This window comes from Schistocerca gregaria, chromosome 5, assembly GCF_023897955.1.
Source record: "Schistocerca gregaria isolate iqSchGreg1 chromosome 5, iqSchGreg1.2, whole genome shotgun sequence".
Lineage (NCBI taxonomy): Eukaryota > Metazoa > Arthropoda > Insecta > Orthoptera > Acrididae > Schistocerca > Schistocerca gregaria.
The window spans coordinates 352,627,800-352,654,322 of NC_064924.1; the positions used below are offsets into that span (position 1 = coordinate 352,627,800).

Sequence of the window (26,523 nt, forward strand, 5' to 3'; positions counted from 1 at the left end):
TTTGGGGGCAGGGTGGAGGTCTGTTGTGTTTTCTAATGAAAGCTGGTTCTGCCTTGGTGCCAGTGGTGGACATGTGTTGGTTAGAAGGAGGCCAGTGGAGGGCCTGCAACCAACTGTCTACATGCTAGACACACTGGACCTACATCTGGAGTTATGGTTTGGTGCATGACTGTAGGAGCACACTTGTGGTTATGCAACGCCCCAACTGCCAATTTGTATGTCAGTCTTGTGGTGTGTCCAGTTGTGCTGCCATTCATGAACAGCATTCCAGGGGGTGTTTTCCAACAGGATAACACTTGTCCACCTACCAATATTGTGACTCAGAGTGTCAACATTTTGCCTTGATCTGTGTCCAACCGAGCACATACGGGTCACAGCTCAAGCATCATACACAATCAGCATTAACAACTGTCCCTGTATTGACTGCTAAGTGCAACAGGCATTTGACTCCACCCTACAAACTGACGACTGCCACATGTACAACACAATTCATGCACATTTGTATGCTTACATTCAACATTCTGGAGGTAACACCAGTTATTAATATGTCAGTTTCACATTTGCAATGGTTGATCTTGTGCATACATTAACCTGTGATCTTGCAGTGTTAATCAATGATATATGTTACCTAAACGAATGTATTCTGTATTTAATCATATTATTTTTTCTTTCTTTTCTTTTCTTATATATAAGCTATTTGTAAACTGAATGAGGTATAAACCAGAGACACCACCAAAAGTAAATTAACAAATTGTTTTTGGCAAGGATAATGTTTTAATACAGTGTCAAATATCTGTACAAAACGAAGTAGGAAATACGTTCTTCAATTTATTAATTCATGTATCTTCACTCCTTTGGTTTCGAGAAGGGGTAGTATACAAATGTATGCTTGGATCTGTCGTACCAGCATTGTTAAAAATGTGTATATTAACAGTTCATTAAAAGTATAAAGTTATTAGAAAAGGGATATTTATTCACATGGTTATAAGTTCAATTCATATTCGTTCATCATTCCACTTGCTGCTGAGATCCTGCAGCAAGAGGCTCGGTGCAGACAAGCATAATTAAAGCCGTATCTGGAGGAGCATTCCTGCCTCTACATTGTCACACTCAAGACTAAACACAATTGAATTAATGTGAAGCTAAAGACTTGCTTGGCACCTATTGATCTTGGTTTACTTATACTAAAAATATTGTGCTTTGTGACAATTGGCAGATTGACAGTTTCAATGGTTGTGGTGATTATTTGGTACCGCACACTACTGGAAGCAGTAGTATGTAATGCAAATTATGTTTATTGACCTTGAATGTAATGATATTCAAGGACTGTTGATATTGGTATCAGTTAAAGTTCACCCAAGATTGTGCACAGGTTCTTAAATTACCTTCAAAATTTTCGCAACTGTTCTTTCCAATCAATTTTTCCAGTTATGGAAGCAATTATTTATCCATTTCAACATTCCTATTCAATTCCAGAAGTATCATTACTCTGTGTTAATTAGTTTTTGGTGCTGTGATTTTTTTTCTGCCAGTGTACATACAAGCATATACTTTGCACCACAACTGTAACTTTGCTAATTGATTCATCATGCTGATGATTTGATTTTGTCTTTCCTGTGTGATTGTCTCATAAATTAGCAGGTGGGAACCTTCTCCGAGACAGCATTGTTTTTTATCACCCAACTGCAGTCAGCTTAAGCTAATTCAGCACTGTGGTAATGATGCAGGTCAGAGCAATGAATCAAAATTTGTACTGATGTTGAGATTCAAAGCCAGATTTCCCACTTGCTAGGCAGATGCACTAGTGTTACACCACACTGACACTGCACCTACCACAACTGCATGGACTACCCTAGTACATTTCCGTCAGTTGTGCCAAATTCCAACTCATGCCTCAGCCCATTGCTGTTCCCCTTGTAAACTTGCTTCATTATTGCCGATGCACTCCAATATTGGAATAGCATCTTAGCAATGAGCAAAATGGGGTTCATCGTACCTCTGCCTCTGGTGCAGATGATACAAAGTGTATGAGAAAAGTAATGAGATTCATTGTTTAATTACAAAAGTTTTTATTTTTTCCCAAACAAGAATATTGTTTGATTCAAAGTAGTTCTCTTCTTCAAATGGTAGTGACTTTAATATGTTGGTCACATTATTTTGAATGTTTCAGAGTGTCCAAAATGACTTTCTTTTAAGACATTTTTCAATTTTGGGAGAAGAAAAAAGTGACAGGATCTTAGATAATGTGAATAGGGAGGCTGTGGAACGACAGAAATGCCTTTTGAAGTCAAAAATGTCCTGATGTTAGTGGCTGTGTGACATGGAGTGTTTTCATGATGCAGCATCCACTTGTCTGTAATGTCTGGTCTCACTCGATTCACCCGTTTCCTGAACTTTTCAAGGACATTTTTGTAAAACACTTGGTCAACAGTTTGTCCTGGAGCAACAAATTCTTCATGCAAAATACCTCTACTGTCAAGAGAGAAAATCAGCAATGTTTTGATCTTGGATTCGCTCATTCAAGCTTTTTTCGGTCGAGAAGATGTCTGTGTCACACTCCTCACTTTGCCTCAGGATTGTACTTCAAAATCTAGGATTCATCCCTGTAATCACACAACTGAACCATTCATGGTCATTGCCAGTCCTCTCAAGAAAATCAAAGTACATGTTTCTTTGGTTGTCCTTCTGCTGAGTTTTGAGGTTTTTCAACACCATTTTGGCACAAACCTCTGGCATGTGCAAAACTTGGGTCAAAAATTGCTTTTTAACAGGTATCACATCATCCTTATTGTTAAATGTCAGTCTGATCTCATGAGAGCATGCACTCATTCAATGGTTTTGTCAGTTTTTGAAGTTGAAGGTCTCCATGGGTGACACTCACAAATTCCCCAAGTTCAACACAAAACTTGATGGCATAACATTACTCTAAATTCCACTGGTCTATTTTTTAACAAACAACAAAAATCACGTGATAGCTGTACGGAGCTGAAAATCGGACTGAGCTTCTCAAAGGAATGGAAAAACCGGTCTACACAAGTAGAACAGCATAGCATTGCCATATCACTTGCAGTGTTGTTGGTTAATTACTTTTCCAACATACCCCAAATACCATACTGCTGGCTTCCCTAGTAGTAGTTTGCATTGAAATGTTTACTTAGTCCTGTTATGGAACTGAGACAGAATGGTGTTCACTCACTTGAAATATGTAAGTACTTGGATAAAATTTCATGATTGCCATTAATTATTTATTCTGACCTTCAACTTTCTTCCTTTGCTGATCAGAAAAACGATGTTTATTTCTTCATCATTGCAGATTTCTTTACCTCAGCATCACATTTTCTCCTACTCTGACAGCTGAAATGTTTTCTCAATTGTGTTGCTCTAAACCATTTCTTCAGAATTATTCATATATTGACTTTTGCTTACAACAGAGTTCTGTATCAACACAACCACAATACTTGAGCAGTCACAAAAAGGAAATAAATATTTCTACTACAGAAAAGTTAACCGACCTGGTTTCTGCTAATCAGTAGGAAAGCATACCAAAATTCAGCAAGATATATAAAAGTATACTTAGCTATTATTCCTACATTAGGCATCATAGGAAGTAAACTACAGCATGTGTAGGTATGTAATATTTTTGTGCCTTGCGGTGCGTATGTCAAACCAGAGGAATTATCCAGTTAGTAGCAACCGATAAAACTCATCTCAGACATTTACATCCTTATTATTCATTTTATGAAATTTGTGTAAATGACAATCCAGAACTCATATACCTTGCAACCTTGAAGTAAGACTCAAAAATCTGTGGCATCCTTCTCCCATAGCAACTGATAATTACACCTCCTTCTGCAGAAGAATACTTCCTAAACAGCCCTGTACTGGTACCTGATTCATATACCTTGCAACCTTGGAGTAAGACTCAAAAATCGGTGGCATCCTTCTGCCATAGCAACTGAAAATTACACCTCCTTCTGCAGAAGGATACTTTCTAAACAGCCCCGTGTCCATAGCTGCTGTGTATTGAAAGAACTCTTCTGTGCATGAATGCAAATCACCATCTATGTACAGTTTTAGTTATCTGTAATACATATTTTAGTTATTGCCTGGAATACAAGCATAATCATCTGAATCTTTCAGATCATTGATAAGCTTTCATTGTTTGCTGTGCTATCAGTGCTAGACTTAAAACTGAAAATAAATGGATGGTATCCTCTAATGAAGGCTGCTTTAGCGTTAGTGAAGAAGATTGTTGTGCCAGAACTTTGTACTATAAAGAATGGTGTAAAACATTACGTTGCTGAATGAATACTGTGAATCTTTGGTATCAGATTACTTAACATGGTACCATATATTACGATATTTACTTTGTGAACAGCTTTTCTTGATGTGTACCAGTAAAGTACTGTTGTGTAATTAGCACAAATTCATGTTTGCCTACCAAATTAAATTCAGCTGTGATGTATATTAATGCTTCCATGTTGCAGTATCACTGAATGTGTTTTACAAGATATGCCATGAATCTTTGAATTATGTGTTTTGTCACCTCTTGAATAACACCAACTACCTTTCCAAGTAATCACAGACAAACTGTAGATTGAGCCACAAGGCATCATGCAAGATATATGCGGTGGAATGCCTTGCGTATTCTGAATGTTTGCTTTTGTGTGTTAACATTATATTATTTTGTGATTAATAGATACTAAGTGTAACTTCCTAAACTCTAGCAGCATGTGATTATTTAATTATTTTTAAGGCACTGAAGTTTTGTTGTAATTGATTATTTTTAGTGGTGGAGACTCTAGGTGATGGTGGTGTAGCAGATACAGAGCCAGGACCTCCAGTAGAATATGTACTTGTAAAGGTAATTTGCACTTATGAATTGATTGTTTTATTTATATCTTATGATTTATTTTTTAGGTTTTTCATATTAGAAAAACAAAGAACCTATAAGCTGTAGAGTAATGTAAATACACCACATGTAAGAAAAGACTGAAACAACAAAATATCCCATATATGTGTATTGCAGGCAAGCACAAAAAGAAGACTGGTAGATATTATCAGCTGTCAGACTAAATCCTTCATCATGTGCACATATTCACACATGCAACTTTCACATGTACGACCACTGTTATCCCCATGCACTACAGTTGGTCCTTAACACCTGGAGATGACAGTGGCCATTGTGTGTATGAATTGCATGATTGTGTGTGCATGTTTTGTGTTCATCTGATGAAGGACTTAGTCTGAAAGCTCATACTATCTAGCAATCTGTTTTCAGTGTGACTGTCTGACACTCAGTGCCACCTCTATGTGACGAGTAGTAATCTGACCATTTTGTATTGTTGTTCTTCCATCCCCGATTTCTCATTGTTTCATACAAAGAAAAGGCAGACATTCAGGTATGAAATGTTCCTGTGCTTAGAAGAAGAAAATAAGAGAGAGGATAGTGCCTAGGTCTTCATCTTCCAAGTTTTGTCTACTTGATGCTTTTTTCAGCATAGTTGTTCTGCTAGACTTATCAGTCTGTGCCTCTTTGTCTCTCTGAGGTTCATTGCTTCTTTGACAGGTCATGAAATACTAAGCATGAGAAAATGCTAAGTTTGGGGTTCACTATAGTACATTATAAATAAACTGCTATACTTCCTTTTGACATGTAAAGCTTCCTCTGATTTAAATTGTGATATGAAACTTCCACAACATGATATTGTAATTTGCATATTCCTTTACACAAGTGTTGTTAATCCAAATTTTCTTGATCTGTGATGCCAACACTTACAACCATCAGCTATTTGGCATACACTGCTGGATGAAAGCCGCCTCTAAAAGTTACCCATCTCTTTTTAATCTTCCTTAACATGCATTCATATTGAACCTGCATTTTTTCTAATGTTTTTTTCTAATGTTTTTCTAATGTTTTTTCTAATGTTTCCTACCCATATGGTTGACAGTTCTTTTGGAAAACCTGGAATTCTCAGGGAATTACATTTTACATGGAAAAATCAGAAAAATCTCAGGGAATTCTCTGTTTTTAATCGAACATTGAAATTTAATTTTATTGAGCTTTAGAAATCACAAATTTTAAAATACTTAATACTTCATAGTGTGTTTATTATTTGAATATTACTTCTCATAAATGACTGAGGTTTACTTTGATGTTAAACTACAGCCAAGATGAAAGAAATATTGTTATTGTGAAGTGCTGAACTCCCGCTCCCCTGCTCATTGTTAATTTCTCAGGAGCTTCCTATGACATTGTCCCTATCCATACATGGGAACTGATTTATTTATTTAGTTTTTTGAGTCTGAGTAGCCACCCTGACCCAGCTCCCATGCTGGTTATGCTTGTTTTTGTGTGTAATCTTTCTGTTAAATCATCATCTTGGTCTTTTCATACCTCCTGGACAACAGCAAAGAACTCCTTGGTTCATTTATCATCCATTTCTCTGGCTACATGTAGCAATTACTCCACTTCATATTCATTACACTCATAGATATGTCTTCTTCACAGTCTGTTCCCCAGTCAGTTTGCTTATTTCCTGTATCTGTTAGTAGTTCCAAATATTCATTGCTCCTTTGCATACTGAGCAATCTTCAGTTTTTGAATGGCTTTTTTCTTAAAGTCCCTTGTCTTACAGCCATGAGTAAAAGTTGTTAATGCAGTATGATTAAAAACTTTCCATTTCAGACAAGTATCAAACTTTGTTTTGAACACTATACTTAGATAACAAAGGTATTTGAGGCCATTTATACTCTTCTATTTATTTATTTTGCTGTTGACATACCTGTTATCTTCAACTGTCTTTAAATGGTCGGAAGTATAAATAAAAATGGCTTTAGTTAAAATGTTTTAATGTTTTATTAAATTTAATAAGACATGAAAAAATTGTGACTGATTATTCATACTTCCCATATATTAAATGCAGTCATGTTCACAGCTACAAAATATGTACTAAATTAAATAGCCACTGACAAACTGTGGCCAAAAAACACCTGGCCCATTTACACTCCTGGAAATGGAAAAAAGAACACATTGACACCGGTGTGTCAGACCCACCACACTTGCTCCAGACACTGCGAGAGGGCTGTACAAGCAATGATCACACACATGGCACAGCAGACACACCAGGAACCGCGGTGTTGGCCGTCGAATGGCACTAGATGTGCAGCATTTGTGCACCGCCGCCGTCAGTGTCAGCCAGTTTGCCGTGGCATACGGAGCTCCATCGCAGTCTACACTGGTAGCATGCCGCGACAGTGTGGACGTGAACCGTATGTGCAATGACGGACTTTGAGCGAGGGCGTATAGTGGGCATGCGGGAGGCCGGGTGGACGTACCGCCGAATTGCTCAACACGTGGGGCGTGAGGTCTCCACAGTACATCGATGTTGTCGCCAGGGGTCGGCGGAAGGTGCACGTGCCCGTCGACCTGGGACCGGACCGCAGCGACGCACGGATGCACGCCAAGACCGTAGGATCCTACGCAGTGCCGTAGGGGACGGCACCGCCACTTCCCACCAAATTAGGGACACTGTTGCTCCTGGGGTATCGGCGAGGACCATTCGCAACCATCTCCATGAAGCTGGGCTACGGTCCCGCACACCGTTAGGCCGTCTTCCGCTCATGCCCCAACATCGTGCAGCCCGCCTCCAGTGGTGTCACAACAGGTGTGAATGGAGGGACGAAATGAGACGTGTCGTCTTCAGCGATGAGAGTCGCTTCTGCCTTGGTGCCAATGATGGTCGTATGCGTGTTTGGCGCCGTGCAGGTGAGCGCCACAATCAGGACTGCATACGACCGAGGCACACAGGGCCAACACCCGGGATCATGGTGTGGGGACCGATCTCCTACACTGTCCATACACCTCGGGTGATCGTCGAGGGGACACTGAATAGTGCCCGGTACATCCAAACCGTCATCGAAACCATCGTTCTACCATTCCTAGACCGGCAAGGGAACTTGCTGTTCCAACAGGACAATGCACGTCCGCGTGTATCCCGTGCCACCCAACGTGCTCTAGAAGGTGTAAGTCAACTACCCTGGCCAGCAAGATCTCCGGATCTGTCCCCCATTGAGCATGTTTGGGACTGGATGAAGCGTCGTCTCACGCGGTCTGCACGTCCAGCACGAACGCTGGTCCAACTGAGGCGCCATATGGAAATGGCATGGCAAGCCGTTCCACAGGACTACATCCAGCATCTCTACGATTGTCTCCATGGGAGAATAGCAGCCTGCATTGCTGCGAAAGGTGGATATACACTGTACTAGTGCCGACATTGTGCATGCTCTGTTGCCTGTGTCTATGTGCCTGTGGTTCTGTCAGTGTGATCATGTGATGTATCTGACCCCAGGAATGTGTCAATAAAGTTTCCCCTTCCTGGGACAATGAATACATGGTGTTCTTATTTCAATTTCCAGGAGTGTAGTTGCTAAGCACATTCCCCAACACAACATTCTTTATTTTAATGACTGGTTCACAGCCTGTGCCATTTGGATCCTGCACTCACCTATCCCTTCCTTGTTCCCACTCCAGCACTACACAGCCTTCTGTTCCACCACTGCACCCACACCCCTAGACCAACCCCATCCTCCTCCTTACCCGCACCACCCAGTTTGCTTCTCCTATGATGCTGCTGCTCGCAGTCGGGCCTTGGCAGCCAGAGACTGTGGTCATGTGCGTGTGAGTTGCAATTGTGTGTGTGTGTGTGTGTGTGTGTGTGTGTGTGTGTGTGTGTTGTCTAATTCAGATGAAGGCCTTCTTGGCTGGCTGAAAGCTTAGTTGTTTGACAGTCTTTTTATTGTACATATCTATGTCTCATCATCTCTGCTGTATGATGAGTAGCAGTCTATACTTTTCATAATTTTGACATGCTGTGCAATGTTTCTTTTGTTTGATAAAATATACCAAATTTTATTTTTTCTTTGTTCTTCTTTTTCTTCCAATTTCTATTTGTTTCCTTCAAGTAGGATTTGTAGTTATTTACAGTTTTTGTAGCTCTTTATAGTGCTCTTGTACTTTCTCATGTGAATGTGAGAACATTTGCGCACATACTTGGGTGGGACATACTTTTGTTTATTTTTAAAATAAGTCTTACTGTTTGGTCTGAGATGTTTTCAGTGTTATTAATATTTTAATTTTCTTTAGTTACAATAAATCATGTACTTGACTTCCTGTAGTCCTATTCCATTGTGATATGACATATGCACTCATTTTAATACTATTTGCTAGTTGTTTTTTATGCACTTCTGATAAATTTACAATAGCCCAGTAGATAGGGGCCTATTATGTGTCCCTTCTTCCAGCTCCATTAATCCATCTTTAATTCCTGGAGTCCTGCAGTTTATTGTCTCCAAACCAAAAGTAATAGGAGCAGTAGGTTTTTTAAGGTTTATGCTACTGCCTGCGTATACAAACTTAGTGTATCAGGATATGAGTTTAGAAGTTATGGGCATATCTCATGGTCTAAAGGTATTGCCTAAATTCCCTCAGCACATCACACCTGATGATCTTGTACTTGGATTGAAACACTGATATTCTAGGAACTTAAGTGTCAGTAGGATCTGTAACAGCCCTACCTATTATACACAAGTTTGCCAAGCCTGAATAATTTGATAAATCAAAAGTGATAAACTTCAGAAAAACCATGTACATGTTAGTTCTCTGTCAAGGACTGAGTGCTTCTGAATCTGAGACCCTGGATTAACTCTGCCAATTCGTATGCTGGTCACTGACAGCAGAACCAGTTGTAAATATTAACATTTAGTAGTCAGTCAGTCTTGAGACTCATAATACATTTAGTCCAGGGAGTAGCAGACTGACTCACCAAGCTGTCTCTATTTTAGTTATTGATCATCCGATTCCTATTTATTTCCCATAAAACGAACCTTCTAGATTTTTGCCTGTCGTGGATTAACTGCTGTGTGGCATGTACTTCTAGACTGGACATTGGTATCTACCATAGTTTATTCACACAATCCTCACTAAAATGCAATTAAGAGATCATCTCTCATCTCTTAGCAGAGTTACTTATGTACTAATTACAAAGAGGACAATGACACACTGAGAAAGTACATACACTAATTTGTTGAGGAACTAAATACCAAATTACATTCATAAACTTTTCAAAGTCATGATATCACTATGCTTATTACTTCATGTATTTGTCTTCGACAATATTTAATGTTTTACTTATGACAGTAAGGGTGTGAGTTATTCTGTAAATTCAGCAGTAGTTTTTTTTTCTTGGGAGTTCTTTCTCCTGTAGCAGCTGCAAATTGAATGATTAGTTAAAGGCAGACAGATTGTTCATCATTTTATCATGGTTGGGGCTACAGTCATGTAATACTTTTTTAATATCAGTTAACAGTATAGATGGTTTATTTTACTGTGCAATCGTGATTTCAGCCTTTGGCCATTTTCAAATACCACAATGTTTGGCATGATCAAACTCATATCAATGAAATCATCATCAAAATGTTTTAAACTTGATTAAATAATGTTTGTTTGATGTGACACCTCCATTACATAATCAAGTTTGATATATTTCAATGATGATTTCATTTACAAAAGTCTGATCATGCACAATGTTGCGGTATTTGAAAATTACTAAAGACTGAAATGAAGATGGTACAGTAGAATAAATGATCTATACATTCAAGTAGAGGAATCTGCATTTAAAAAGACTGTTAATCATCAAGAAGTACACCGTGTAAACAGTGTTGCTGTCCTGTGCAGTAGCTAATCAAAGGGTTGCTTCAGTTTTTAATCACTTCTTGTGAACCAGAAATGTCTATAACTGAGCTTTATTTAGTGGTCAATGTTTAATACTTAGTTTCCAATACATTAATTACTGATATAAACTTTGTAGAATCCTGTGCAGACATCTTTTATTAACCTGACACATTCCACATCATTACGAAGTGTCGTATTCATGATCTATGGAACAAGTATTAATCTAATCTAATCTAATCTAATCATCTCTCAAGAGAAAATGCGTGTGTGATGGAAAACACTTCTGGAATTTCAAACACACAAACCCATTCAATTTTTTGTACACAACCTCGGCCAAATAATTAAAGCTTCCAAATGCTTTTTTTTTTTTCTTGATCAAATAATAAAATCGTACTTGGATAATCATACTTGGATAAAATCATACTTGTGCAACCGCAAGCAGTGTGTATCATTAGGAAACTCATACCAATCAAAAACCAAACCCATCAAATATGGAGTGCTGCCACAGGGTTTGGTAATGGGGCCATTGTTATTTAATGTGTTTGTTAATCATAAAGGTATTGAGGAGGAAGAAAATATTGTATGCTGGCAACATGACAATACTTAATAGTGACCAAAATACTGAACAGCTTGAGAGAAGAGCATACATATCTGCAAATGTCACAGCTCAGTGGCTGTTGGAAAATGAACTGGTTATAAATCTAAAAAGGACTATGTGTGCAGTGTTTAAAAACAAGGAGAAGGCTGTAGACATGGATTTAGAGGCTGGAAGAAAAAGAATCTGCTAGATTCTTAGGTATTCTTGTGGATGATGAACTGAAATGTCATATTCTTAATGATGCAGCTATCACAGTATTGAGACAAGAACCTTTTGTGTACAGAGTATCATGGACTTTTTTGAACCATACTTACAGTATAGAGTGACTGTGTGGGAAAACTCAAACAAACAAGAGAAAAACGAGTGTTTACATTACAAAAAAAGCAATTAGGACCATTTTAAGAAGAAAGACCTCTGAAACGTGCAGACACTGTTTCAAGAAGTTATGAATCTTAACTTTTTCATTGTTGTATATATACAAAACAATAATGTACATCATGAAAGGTAGTGAGGACTGGATTACAAATGCTAGTGTACACGCCCACAATACAAGATGGCAATGCTAGAAAAAGGACCCTAGTACTCTGGTATCAGACTACTAAGAAGTCTGCCTAAAAACCTGCAAGATAGTGTACTTGACAATGACTTTCCAAAGAAACTTAAAGACTATCTCATTGAAAAAGAGTTTTACAGTGTTGCAGAATACTTATGCCATGAAATTTGTATATATTGTTAGTCATTATCAATGATGTAAAAATGTAAGCTAAAGGTTTAGAAAAATAAGTGACAATGAATGTTACTACTTTAACATGTCATATATTACACGTTCATTTACTGTATGCAATGTAATCTTACAGGATCAAATAAAATTCTGTTCAATTTATTTCAGTAGTTGTGCATCAGAGTAGATGATTGTGTATAATTTTTTTTCTCTTTGTTACAATGTTTGTGTGCTTTGGTGACTTTTGTGCTTTACATACTACATAGCTGTTACAGAATTTGTAATATCTGAAGTCTGATTCCATCTTTTCTGTGCATTTATCAGTGGTTAATATTAAACCTGTTCTTAATGCACTTTCTGTTTCAAGCAAACTGTAAATCTATGTGTTGTTGTACCTTCATTTCAGTGTTTGCTCTCTTTAAGATTTGGGAAATGCCCCTCAGTATGTTGTATAGGATTGTTGTTATTGAACCCTTCCATCACCAGCTTTTGTCCATTCTGTTCCATAAACTATAATACGTTTTCTCACTAGTGACAGATGAATCTCTGCTATTGACATTTTTGACTGTATTACCACTAAATGGAGAACATGAGCATGTAGAATGCACAGTATGGGAGAAAAAACTTTCTTTCACAGCATTCCTCACTGATTTGATAGAATCCAGTAGTGTATTAGTGAGGACAAGTTCCCCCGTTTCTCAAGCTGTAATCTGCAACTCATTGCAGTTTGTCAGTGCCTTCAGTGCCTTCACTAGACTTCCTGTCAGTTTGTCAGTGCCTTCAGTGCCTTCACTAGACTTCCTGTCAGTCTCTTTCATCTCAGACTTTATTGTAGCAGATAATGTTTTTAACACAGCATTTTTCAGCTCTGTATCAGTTACTTCCCTACTCACTTCTGGCAGTAATCACCCTACTGTGACCATTTAGAGCAGCCCATACTGATTCTGGGCCACACAACCACTTTAGTTAGCAACCATACAATGGCCAATACCCCTGGGTGCACCAGGCCATGGAGTACTTCAAAAACCAAGTTGGAGAAACCTGGGTGTGAACATTCATTTGATACTATGTGTAATACCACAACACAAGGTTAAATTCTCTGATGATCTCTTCATTTATTTCAGTTTCAAACCAGCTTGATCCTGCTCCTTCAGGGCACCTATTCTGATATGAGTGCTTGTGGATGTGCAGCGTTTTCCCATTATACAGTCTTCATGCTTGCACAACATCTTGACAGGCAGTCAGTGACTGTTTTTGATGCCATAGGGACAGGTCTGTTGTGAATTGTGATACAAAATCCACATGTGTAATCTAGCTGGGTGAGCCATTAGAGATACTTTCTTGAGTAGAGTCATGATTGGCAAGTGGTCCATATAAATCACAAAGGCTCTTCCTTTGATCAAATCTCTGAACTGCCGGACTGCTGCATACGCTGTGTTTAGTTCCCTGTTAGCATCAATCCAAGATCTCTGCATGTCTTTGAGCAGCTGGAAAAAAAGGTGAAAGGTTGCCAGGTGCCCTCGAAGAATTGCTGGAGTTCCACCCCTATTCCCATCTGACTTGCATCAACTGTGAGAGCCAATGGTGCCTGAAACCATGGATGTGCTAGCAGGACTGCCCACACAGCAAATTCCTTCACTTTCTCAAGTGGTGTCACCTGTTCTGGATTTCCAGGTACCTTTTTTGACCCTACTGTGTGTATACCTTTGAGCAGATTTGTTAATGGTGCCAGCAGTGTTGCGGTGTGAGTAAGTGCCAGCAATAATATTGAGCATTCCTAGGAATCTTCTAAAGTCTTTGAATGTTTTCTGACTGGGAACATTCTGAATGGCTGTTAGTTTACTCTGTAAGCAGTGTGAGTCCTTCTGCAGACACCTCAAACCCTTGGAATTTCACTTTGGCCTGGCTGAAAATACGCTTGTCTTTGCTGACCACAACACCAGCATCCTGTGTCATCCAAATCACAGAACAAGCAGTCTAGTCCACAGAGCACCTGATGAATGAAATGCTGCGATGTTTGGCTAGCATTTTTAATGCGAGTGGCATGTAGCAATATCCAAATAACCTGAAGGGTGTGGTAATTGCTGTCTTATCTGCGTCACATTGTGCCACCAGAATTTGAGAGTGCACATGTGTACAAGATTACAGCACCTGCCATTGAAGTGTTTACGTCCACAACATGTGGTATAGGATACCAGTCTGGGACTGCCCTTGAATTTAGTAGCCAGTTCTCATGACTGTGAAAAGGCTGAGATGTCATCCATGTAATAGATAAGCAGTCAAGTCCATGTAGCACCTGGTGAATGAAACACTGCTATGTTTGGACAGTGTTTTTTTTTAACCTGAAATGCATGTAACAATATTTAAATAACTTGAAGGGTGTGGTGATTGCCTTCTCATTGGACATCACATGGTGACAAAGAATTTGATAGTATACATGTGTGCATTTGATAACAGAGGAGATTGTTGCACCTGCCAATTATTGTTCTGCCTGCCATACATAACATGTGGTATAGGATACCTGACTGGGATTGCCCTTGAATTTAATACTGGTAATCACTACACAGCCTCCATGTACCATCACACTTCTGCATCATGTACAGTGATGGAGCCCACTGACTTTTTGAAATCCTAGTCACTCCCTCAGTGATCTGTATGTCTATATCTTCTTTTGGTTCAGCAAACTTCTTGGGGGGGGGGGGGGGGGGGCGGAGGGTGAGGTCGTGCTACTTAATCCCCACTGGTTGTCCTGGTGTGGTGCATCTGAAATGCTGTGTGTTATGCTTAGCCATGACCTTAGCCTGTCCCACAGAAGAAATGCCTGGGAATTCATTGAGATTGTGGCGGAACTCTTCATCGCGGCTAGTCATTGGTACTGTTGCTTTTCATAGTAGTCTTTTCCTGACATCCATAATGAATTCGAAATAATGCAAAGAATCTGCTTCCAGGATAGACTCAGACTTATGGTGCCACCTGTGTGTCATTTCCTGCATGTTAAACATATTCCCGTGTCCAGTATTCTCTTCTGGAACCACTGTCAGTGAACTCAAGGAGATGTACCTATTTGAGATGAGTGATGGAGGGTAGGGGAGGGCGACTGAGAAATATTGTGTGACAAGCTCCTACTCCCTTTAGAGGTTGTCAAATGAGTTTGAATACTGATATGGAGCTATGCATTTGTGTGCCTTATGTCCAAACCTCTGGTAGAACCAGCACCAGTGATTCTTACCCTTTTGTAGCCTTGTTGCCTTGCCATTGCCAGCTGCTGACTTTTACATCTGATGCATGTTACTTGTTTTGCAGGGCTGCTACTTGCATGGCCAGAGCCTGAATATTTTCTGCTGGCTACTCAGTAGTGGAAACTGGCACTTCCCCCTTGATGCCTGCTCTGGGACCTTTGTGTGCACCCATCTCCAAAAAGGCTTGGTTTGGGGCTTCTAGCTGAAGTAATCCAGTTGACAATGCTGTCAACTTTCAGTTCTAAGCTTTCTTCCATAGCTTCACCATTTTCTGCCACACTTGAAAAATAAAGTTCGTGCCGAAATTGACAGGGTGACTTAACACCCAAATCTTCATAGGCTGTTAACCTCTTTTGTCTGTTTTCAGGTAGGACGGCCAAATGTTCAGTTAAGCAGCTCTTAAGTTCCATGTAACTGTGAGAAAATAAAAAATCCCACTGCTAGAATTGTTTGTGACTCTGAGGTATTTTATGATACAATGGAATAGCACTGTGTCATCATGAATGCCGTTTTGCAAAAGTTGCTCTCTGCATGCAGGAATCAAAGTTCATGTCTGGATGTCTAGAACATGGCAGTTTGATGTGCTATGTGGTTGTACCTTGTGCTGTAGGCTGTTGCAGTTGAAATTGTAGGGCAGTGAAAGTACCTGATATGACAGCTCGGAGTGGGAACTGATTGTTGCTGTTGTCCTCCTGTTGTATGCCACCATTGCTTTATGGAGTCATCATTTACTTTCCAAAGCCAGGTCACCACTGTAGAAATGCTCCTTGGGAAAGTAGGAGCAGTAGGCAGTCACAAGCAATTATAAAGCACACTCCTTCAGTAATGACAAAATATGTTCTATACAATTTTGCCACACAGTACAAAAGGCACTATAAAACAACACAAAAGATATGTAACACTTTGCTGTTGCAGTCATTTGTTATTTTACAAAGAGTACTCTATGACATTAAGCCTCTTATCTAGCTTGCAGTTATCAAGGATCTCTCACCCAGCATAAAGTCCCAAGTGACTGACAAAAGGCGCAGATGACTCCAGTATATAAGAAGGATAAAAGAACAGACCTACAAAATTACAGACCAATATCTCTAACTTCTGTTTGCTGTAGAATCCTGGAACATATTCTCAGTTTGAATATAATAAACTTTCTTGAGATTGGGAACTTATGTCCATGAATCAGCTTGTCCTTTTCTTGTGTAATATACTGTGGACTGAGGATGAAGGGCAACAGGGAGATTCAATATTTCTAGATTTCAGGAAAGCATTTGACATGGTGATGCGTTGCAAGCTATTAATGAAGGTATGATGATATGGAATAAATTCACTAAGTTCACAGATATATGACTGGTTCGAAGACTTCTTAAGTAATAGAACCCTGTATGTTGTCCTCAATGGCGAGTGTTCATTGGAGACAGGGTATCATCAGGAGTGCCCCAGGGAAGTGTGATAGAACCGCTGTTGTTCTTTATATACCTAAATGATTTGGCAGACAGAGTGAGCTGCAATCTGCAGTTGTTTGCTGATGATGCCATAGTGTATGGTATGGTGTCAAAATTGAGTGACTGTAATAAGATACAAGATAACTTAGAAAAAATTTCCAGTTGGTGGGATGAATGGCAGCTAGCCCTGTGGATAAATGTAAGTTAATGTGAATGAGTAGGGAGAACAAACATGTAATGTTTTGATACAGTATCACTAGTGTACTCCTTGACACTGTTAAGTCATTTAAATATCTGTACCTAATTTTGCAAAGCGATATGAGATGGAACAAGCATATGAAAACTGAGATAGGGAAGGCAAATGGCTGATTTCAGTTTATTGAGAGAATTTTAGGAAAGAATAGTTCACCTGTACAGGAGACTGCATATAGGACACTAGTGAGAATGTTTGGGATCTGTACCAGGTTGGATTGAAGGAAGACATTAAAGTAATTTAGAGGTGGCCACTAGATTTGTTACTGGTGTAATTGAACAACATGTAAGTGTTGTGGAGATGCTTCGGGAACTCAAATGGGAATCCCTGGAAGGAAGTGGCATACCCCACCCCCACCCCCACCCCCAGAAACACTGTTGAGAAAATTTAGAGAACTGGAATTTGAAGGTGACTGCTGAACGATTCTACTGTTGCCAATGTGCATTGCACATAAGGCCCGTGAAGATAAGATACAAGAAATTAGGGCTCACATGGAGGCGTATAGACAGTTTTTTTCCCTCACTTTACTTCTGTGTAAAACAGGAAAGGAAATAACTAGTAGTGGTACAGGATACACTCTGCCAAGCAAAGTACAATGGCTTGCTGAGAATCTGTGTAGATGCAGATATGCAATATTGTGGGGCTATCTTATGGTAAATGTGAGAGTATTTTGTTGTATGAAGAGCACAAGCAGTGGATTGCTGTAAAATTTTCACCAAATATTCTCAGCAATGAGCAGAAACAGCTTCACATGCAAGCTTGAAAAGAACATCAAGATAGGCGTAAAAGTGAACCAGACTTTTTTGAAGGTTATTATTGGTGATGAAAGCATGGTTTATGGTTATGATCCTGAAACCAAGCAGCAGTGACCACAATGGAAGAGTCCATGATCACCCTGCCCCAACAAAGCTGAGCAAATGAAGAAGAATGTGAAATCCATGCTCATCTGTTTCTTCAGTGTGGAAGAAATTGTTCAAAAGTAGTTTGTCCTTCCTCATCAGTTTCCTACCATGATGTCCTAAGGTGGTTGAAGCAGAACATAAGAAGAAAATGTCTGGTAAAGCAGTGAACAGGTGATTGGTTCCTCCATCCGACAATGTGGGGTCACACATTATGTTGATCATCCAGGAGTGACTGGCAAAAAACAAAATGACAGCTCTTCCTCATCCACTATATTCAACTGGCCTGGCCCTGAGTGACTTTTTTTAATCCATAGAATGAAACTCAAGTTAAAAGGCCAAAGAGCTCACACATTTGAGGAGATTCAAGCATAATAAGAAATGATACTAAATTGTCTCATAAAATATGCATTCCAAGGAGCTGGGAGTGGTGTCACTCCCAAGGATACTACCTTGAGGGTGATAGTGGTGAACAAGATGCAGGTAAAGTGTAAATTTCTTAACTGGTGTCTTTGGGAGCTTTTTGTGTAGCACATCATAAATAAAGCAGTGGACAATGGAAAAAAATTCACAATCGTGGGTTTCGGTTGTAAAATATTAACATTGATGAGTAATCAGCCTTCACAAAATATTACCTTCTTTGCACTGGTAGTCATATACCGACTATATCCCGACATATACTGGTTGAGCCATGCTCCAACTTAATGCAAATTATAAAGAGCTCTAGGACATAAAATCAACACATAACTGAGTTAATGTACAAGTCACATCATTCAAAGTAACACAGTGAGACTGTACTCAAACTTGTCAACAGCTGATCACCACTCAGCCTCAAAATTCCATTACGTCAAAAATATTCTTCCACCAGGTTATATTGACACATACACTCACACACACACACACACACACAGGGTGTAAAAGAATGGAAATTGTAGAGGATAAAATTTTGAATGTACTGATATTTTTCTTCAGTTTCAACATTTTGTTGACAGGGAACCAGTAAGATATTAAATTTCTTAAAGCATGATGAAGAAATAGAAGAAATGTATGATGAAATAAAAGAAATTATTCAGACAGTGAAGGGACACAAAAATTTAATAGTCATGGGTGACTGGAATTCGAGTGTAGGAAGGGGGAGGGAAGGAAATGTAGTAGGTGAATATGAATTGGGGCTAAGAAATGAAAGAGGAAGCCCCCTGGTAGAATTTTGCACAGAGCACAACATAATCATAGCTAACACTTGGTTTAAAAATCATGAAAGAAGGTTGTATACATGGAAGAACCCTGGAGATACTAAAAGGTATCAGATAGATTATTTAATGGTAAGACAGAGATTTAGGAACCAGGTTTTAAACTGTAAGTCATTTCCAGGGGCAGATGTGGACTCTGACCACAATATATTGGTTATGACCTATAGAGCATAAGGGAACAATTGACAGAAATGGGGGAAAGAAATACAATAGAAGAAGAATGGGTAGCTTTGAGGGATGAAGTAGTGAAGGCAGCAGATGATCAAGCAGGTAAAAAGATGAGGGCTAGTAGAAATCCTTGGGTAACAGAAGAAATACTGAATTTAATTGATGAAAGGAGAAAATATAAAAATGCAGTAAATGAAGCAGGCAAAAAGGAATACAAACGTCTCAAAAATGAAATCAACAGGAAGTGTAAAATGGCTAAGCAGGGATGGCTAGAGGACAAGTGTAAGGATGTAGAGGCTTATCTCACTAGGTGTAGGATAGATACTGCCTACAGGAAAATTAAAGAGACCTTTGGAGAAAAGAGAACCACTTGTATGAACATCAAGAGCTCCAATGGAAACCCAGTTCTAAGCTAAGAAGGGAAAGCAGAAAGGTGGAAGGAGTATATAGAGGGTCTATACAAGGGTGATGTATTTGAGGACAGTATTATGGAAATGGAAGAGGATGTAGATGAAGATGAAATGGGAGATACGATACAGCGTGAAGAGTTTGACAGAGCACTGAAAGACCTGAGCCGAAACAAGGCCCCCGGAGTAGACAACATTCCATTGGAGCTACTGACGGCCTTGGGAGAACCAGTCCTGACAAAACTCTACCATCTGGTGAGCAATATGTTTGAAACAGGCGAAATACCCTCAGACTTCAAGAAGAATATAATAATTCCAATCCCAAAGATAGCAGGTGTTGACAGATGTGAAAATAACCAAACAATCAGTTTAATAAGCCACAGCTGCAAAATACTAACACGAATTCTTTACAGACGAATGGAAAAACTAGTAGAAGCCGACCTCGGGGAAGATCAGTTTGGATTCCATAGAAACACTGGAACACGTGAGGCAATACTAACCTTACGACTTATCTTAGAAGAAAGATTAAGGAAAGGCAAACCTACATTTCTAGCATTTGTAGACTTAGAGAAAGCTTTTGACAATGTTGACTGGAATACTCTCTTTCAGTTTCTAAAGGTGGCATGGGTAAAATACCGGGAGCGAAAGGCTGTTTACAATTTGTACAGAAACCAGATGGCGGTTATAAGGGTCGAGGGACATGAAAGGGAAGCAGTGGATGGGAAGGGAGTAAGACAGGGTTGTAGCCTCTCCCCGGTGTTATTCAATCTGTATATTGAGCAAGCAGTAAAGGAAACAAAAGAAAAATTCTGAGTAGGTATTAAAATCCATGGAGAAGAAATAAAAACTTTGAGGTTTGCCGATGATATTTTAATTCTGTCAGAGACAGCAAAGGACTTGGAAGAGCAGTTGAATGGAATGGACAGTGTCTTGAAAGGAGGATATAAGAGGAACATCAACAAAAGCAAAACGAGGATAATGGAATGTAGTCGAATTAAGTCGGGTGATGCTGAGGGAATTAGATTAGGAAATAAGACACTTAAAGTAGTAAAGGAGTTTTGCTATTTGGGGAGCAAAATAACTGATGATGGTCTAAGTAGAGAGGATATAAAATGTACACTGGCAATGGCAAGGAAAGCGTTTCCGAAGAAGTGAAATTTGCTGACATCGAGTATAGATTTAAGTGTCAGGAAGTCATTTCTGAAAGTATTTGTATGGAGTCTAGCCATGTATGGAAGTGAAACATGGATGATAAATAGTTTGGACAAGAAGAGAATAGAAGCTTTCGAAATGTGGTGCTACAGAAGAATGCTGAAGATTAGATGGGTAGATCACGTAACTAATGAGGAAGTATTGAAAAGGATTGGGGAGAAGAAAAGTTTGTGGCACAACTTGACCAGAAGAAGGGATCGGTTGGTAGGACATGTTCTGAGGCATCAAGGGATCACCAATTTACTATTGGAGGGCAGTGTGGAGGGTAAAAATCGTAGAGGGAGACCAAGAGACGAATACACTATGCAGATTCAGAAGGATGTAGGTTGCAGTAGGTACTGGGAGACGAAGAAGCTTGCACAGGATCGAGTAGCATGGAGAGCTGCATCAAACCAGTCTCAGGACTTAAGACCACAACAACAAAGCATTTGTAACAACTTTGTCAGCATTTGCAGTATCTATATTAGGTGACTAGTTTGGAACCTTACAGCTTAATTTTTCAAGCCTGGCCTACTGAGGCTACAAAAAGCGGTACACAGTTGTTAGTGAACAATGACTACAAAAGTGATATTACAATAAAAAGTTCAAATGTAACAGAAATTAATTATTTGAATACAAACTACCTGCATTGACAGTGCCTGATCTTAATATTGAACATCAAAGTGGCAGCACATGCTTTATAAATGTTTGCAACATGAATGCCACAATCCACATCTGCCTTTTGCAAGTCAAAACCAAACTGGAGTTCATCAGCCAAAACCACCAGGAAATTTTTGATGGTGCTAACATCACACCTATCGTACAAGCACATGTCTGCAGTGAATGGGTGTGTCATGTTTCAAATATGGATGAATCCAAGCCCTTTTATTAAATCTGACATCAATACTGTGAATGGCAACAACTAATGTAAAAGTATTACACAAATACAAATTCTAGTGTCATATACATATGTGACCATAGATAAGCATATCCTTGGCCAATGGACATATCAAATTAAAATAGGGGGTAACACAGTGCCTCTATTTACCAGTCACATTTAATATAATGTGCAGTGAAATGTATGACATTTATTGCTCCATTAAAAAATTTGCACTAAACATACAGATAGATTTCTTCCAAAAGTCTACATACATAAATAGTTTACATACATAAAACATTTAAAAACAGACAATATCATTTATTTAACCAATATTTTTTGTAAAACACAGTTACATAGTCCTACTAAAAGCAGCTGCTCATGGCACAGATTCATTATTATATCTTGTCATGTGTGACCTCCTTGAAATTGCCTTGTCCTGTACTCAAAGCATGTATCTGTTCATGTGATCCTGTTGTTGTAAATCACTGAGGACAAACTCTGTAATACTGATACACCAGCATAGTGATGAGGATTCTGGGTTTCTCACTTCAAAATGAATCCATACCACCACATTTATACAAATTTTCATGTATACACTAATGTTCCACATTAACCACAACTATGCTAACACAAAGTACACTATACCTTAAACCAGAATTAAACTAGCACGTCAACAGCATTACACAATAAAAAATGTACTAATAATTCTCTGTACCATGAACCAATTCCAAAAAAGTCCGGAAGACTGCTGTGAGCAGTGTGACAGTGGTGTAAAACTTACAGGCTGTTTATACAGTGTGTGCCGCAACTGTTATGCAACAGTTTTACGAGCATCATCTCCACTGTCTTGGTAACACAGTTAAATTGTGTAGGTTGTAGCCAGTTTGATTCTGTAGTTATAGCAGAAAAAACAGTCTGCCATATGTCACTATGAGCTGTGACAAAAGACACCCTTTTTTGGAGTTTTTCCAGCTATTCGGACTTTATCACACTTTTTAACCATCAAGACGTTTGATATTGCCTACCCCAGAGGATACTAAAAATGGCAGAATGTAATAAAAGATGTCAGATTTATTTAGAGTACCAGCAAAGTTTGGGCCCATTTTTAGTGGCCCTCCACACTGTCATTGTGTTTTAGGGTCTTAACAAGGTCTGTTCAAAAAATTCTGGAACTGTGCACGCACAATGTTTGTACACTTACCTTTAACTTATTGTACATCATCTCCTCCAAAATACTCTGCTCTACACTGTTTCCAACACTGTTTTCAATACTGGAAGCAGTCTTGATATGCCTTTGGATCACGCAAAGCGCCTTGTGCAAATTTTTGCTTATCTCATCTATCATTGCAAATATTCATCCTTTCAACGTTATTTTCAACTTCGGAAATGTGCGGGTGCGTGATCATGATGCAAGAGCCACAAATTGTCTCACTACATTTCAGGCCATTCCTTCTTACATTTTCTTGCAGATGTCACAAGACATCTCAATAGTACCATTGATTTACAGTTTGTCCCTGTTGCATGAATCCACGATGAAATAATCCTTAAAAGTAAAAGAAAACTGTCATCTTGACTGTGACATTTGTCCTGACCTCAAGAACCTTTTTGGTCTTTGAGAACCTTTCCTGACCCATTTTGAACACTGATCCTTGGTCTCAATATCATAACCATAGACCCACATCCCATCACCAGCTAGGATTCTCTTGAGAAACATCTCATTCTCATTTGCACGATCCAAAAGTTCTTCACTTATTGTGAGGCTAAGGTCTTTCTGGTCTTGACTTGTTAGCCGTGGGACAAACGTGGCGGCAACACTATGCATTCCAAGATGCTGTGTCAGGGTTTCATGACGTGATCCTACTGAAATGTTACATTCTTCTGCAATTTCTTGGACAGTCAGTCTTCGATTGCACAATTTTGTTGATGTTCCTGACATTAGCGTCGTCAGTAGACATTGAAAGACATCCCGAAAGAGGGTCATCTTTTAAGTTCTGTTTGGCCATTTTTAAACCATGTGAATGATTTGCAACATGAATTTATGCTTACGCACTCATCACCATAGGCTTCCTGCATCATTTTGTGTGTGTTTGTAAAGGTGTTCTTGAGTTTCATTCAAAATTTAATGCTGACGTGTTGCTCGTCTAACTCTGCCATCTTGAAATTTGCAAATTGTATGTGGCCTAACAATCTACTCAATACAGCACTGAACAATAAGTAACAGACATCCAGCAACTTCCAGCAGTTACACATTAAACCCTGCTGTGTGATGGGGTAGCAACTGCAAACAGGTCTAGTTTGTAGGTGATTTACATCATGGTCTTTCTTTTGAAAATGATTTAAAAGAGTTTGCACAGAACTTTTTTTGCAAAAGTGGGCCAAAAAAGTCATTTTTAGCATTTTGTAAAAAAATCATCAATATAGCCCCCAATTTGTAAGCTATTGGAAAGGAGTAGGAGAAGGAGAGTGAAGTTTTATATTCCAAGTCCGTGCTCTGGTAAGTTATTACACGCAAGGTTTCAGCAGTATCCCATGGTAACTTTTTGAGATATAAAAAGCTAAACTTCACTTTTTTTAGCATCTTTTTTTTTTTGACCGACTTTGCTTCAGATTATCCATATGGAAAATGCCCAAGAAATGTTTTTTTGATACATACAATTTTGATGAAGAGAATGCAAAAAGTTGTACATGATGACCTAGTTTTATTTCTTTCAAGAAAATATTGCCAAGAGATATGATGTCTCAGAGTTCCCAAAACTCACGGGTGCAATGCTGATATCTGTGCTTTGCATCAAACAAATAACTGAATAAATGATCATGAAAATGTACCAATGTTCTTAGGGAATGTTGCAATTGTTCATACAAAATTTCACCAAAATCTGTTGTTGCCATGCAGGAACCTCTAGACCACTTGGAATGACCCATAATATTCCTCAGAAGTTTTGGATTGTTGTCAGTAGTTACTGAATGGTGTGTGTGTGACATTGTTTTTGGTCAAAATTCAACAATTTTGGAACAAACTTTGCTGCTGGTTGTTTTGTGCCCCAAACATCCAAAAAAAATTTCTCGGCTTAAGCCAAAGGATATGTCAATATCCTTATCAGCAACCTGATAAGAATGGTGATTTGGCAATTTTCCAGAGCCATTTTCTTTACATCTCCCACATTGTCGTTATTAGTTGATATGCCAGGACATCCAAGGTGCTCATTATCTTCAGCATCTTTTTGACCCTTTTTAAAACATTTATACCACATGTAAACTCTTGTCTTACTCATAGTAGATTCACCAAAAGCCAGAGTCATGATTCTGAATGCAGTGCTGCACTTTATTTCATTTTTCAAGCAAAGTTTAATGCAGATTCTTTGATCCATGTGCTTCATGAGTAAAAAATTGACTGACAGCTCAAAAACATGTGTGCCCTTTGTGACTGTCAACAGTAAACTAAATATTTAAATCAAATGAAAGTCAATACATTAGGAAAGTATATACCAACAAGATAAAAAGAAACTCTGAAATCAGATGTTCAAAGCCTGCAAAATTAAAAAAAATTCCCGTTACTTTTTGATCATTTAAACAGTATGAAGAGCTTGTCATAATTATCAATTTTTGAGAAAAACTACCTCGGCAAGAATCAACAAGCTTGTTCAGAATCTTGTGAATAAGGAGGATTGTCACTAGTAAACTTTGATTTTTAACACATAAATGAACTAAAGTACAACATATTTCCCACCAGTTTCATGCTGGCCAACAACAAGATTTGGGTAACCAATATATACAAAGTGCAAGATGACTTTACAGTTGAACAACACTGTGAATTTCATCATTTGAATATGTTAGTTAAATTGTTGATTGATTAATTATTAGTTAGATTCCCTTCACTCATATTTAGGTATAATCCTGGGTATGATATACTGCTAATAGTATGTCACACAATGCTGTGATTAGCTAGGCCACAAAAATACTGTTTTTGATCTTCATCTGTGGAAAAGTTCACTGGATTTCTGCATTCATTGGCATACAGTGAAAGCAGGGTTCAGCTTTGTTACGAAGCATAATGCAATTAATGGTGGTGGTTTCATTGTGCTTTGTGTCTTACGAGTAAATAGTGCATAGATCTGCTATTTGGTAATGTGTCATAATCTGTTTACCTAATTCTTCCTGCTGAAGATATTTCTATTCAACGAGGCAGTCTACTATGCAGTCACCCTGAAACTATGTCAGTGTGCCCTAGTGATCGATTTACAGATAAGAGGGTACTTTCGTGGTCATTTGACTTCAGTTCTATTGAAGACATATGGGATAGCGTTAAGGGTGTATGGGATGGCACCAAGAGGAAAATATTCTACATAAGAAACACACCAGTAACCAATCTCGATAACCTGTAGTGTGTCTGGTGATGTGGGCTGGGTAAATATCTAGTCGACAGGACATTTATAAATCGGCATTTGGCCTGGAATTTGGCCAAAGCTGTTTTAAATGCCCAAAATCTGGCTATTTATAAAAAAAAGTACTTTTTAATGTTTTTGCTGCTAGAATGTATAATCTACCAAATAAAATAGGGGTACGGGATGACACTCCCAATATTAAAAGTTTGTAAGCATTTACACTTGCCTTTATTACTAAGAACAAAAGGAAAGAAGAGAGAAGCATGCCTTTTTTTAATTAGCAATCCAACTTGCTGTACCAAGGGAGGGTGCATGTTGCTGATAGCTGCTTATCATTTATAATGTCCTTTTTATTTTTACCAGT

The 26,523-nt window shown here is 38.7% G+C and overlaps 1 protein-coding gene across 1 annotated transcript in view; it reads left to right on the forward strand.

The window, feature by feature from the left end:
• LOC126273341 (dynein axonemal heavy chain 10) overlaps window positions 1–26,523 on the forward strand; it is a 1,458,287-nt gene that overhangs the window by 16,225 nt on the left and 1,415,539 nt on the right. The window contains exons 7-29 of the mRNA XM_049976887.1: window positions 3,314–3,515; window positions 3,828–3,884; window positions 4,141–4,267; window positions 4,332–4,412; window positions 4,700–4,708; window positions 4,791–4,864; window positions 5,620–5,762; window positions 9,265–9,461; window positions 11,080–11,246; window positions 11,290–11,424; window positions 11,495–11,614; window positions 13,176–13,323; window positions 13,539–13,622; window positions 13,726–13,795; window positions 14,509–14,648; window positions 14,840–14,923; window positions 14,987–15,134; window positions 15,187–15,338; window positions 17,712–17,791; window positions 18,413–18,529; window positions 18,874–18,926; window positions 22,127–22,215; window positions 25,942–26,155. Coding sequence (XP_049832844.1) covers window positions 3,314–3,515; window positions 3,828–3,884; window positions 4,141–4,267; window positions 4,332–4,412; window positions 4,700–4,708; window positions 4,791–4,864; window positions 5,620–5,762; window positions 9,265–9,461; window positions 11,080–11,246; window positions 11,290–11,424; window positions 11,495–11,614; window positions 13,176–13,323; window positions 13,539–13,622; window positions 13,726–13,795; window positions 14,509–14,648; window positions 14,840–14,923; window positions 14,987–15,134; window positions 15,187–15,338; window positions 17,712–17,791; window positions 18,413–18,529; window positions 18,874–18,926; window positions 22,127–22,215; window positions 25,942–26,155 — 2,691 coding nt within the window. The remainder of the gene's footprint in view (window positions 1–3,313; window positions 3,516–3,827; window positions 3,885–4,140; window positions 4,268–4,331; window positions 4,413–4,699; window positions 4,709–4,790; window positions 4,865–5,619; window positions 5,763–9,264; window positions 9,462–11,079; window positions 11,247–11,289; window positions 11,425–11,494; window positions 11,615–13,175; window positions 13,324–13,538; window positions 13,623–13,725; window positions 13,796–14,508; window positions 14,649–14,839; window positions 14,924–14,986; window positions 15,135–15,186; window positions 15,339–17,711; window positions 17,792–18,412; window positions 18,530–18,873; window positions 18,927–22,126; window positions 22,216–25,941; window positions 26,156–26,523) is intronic.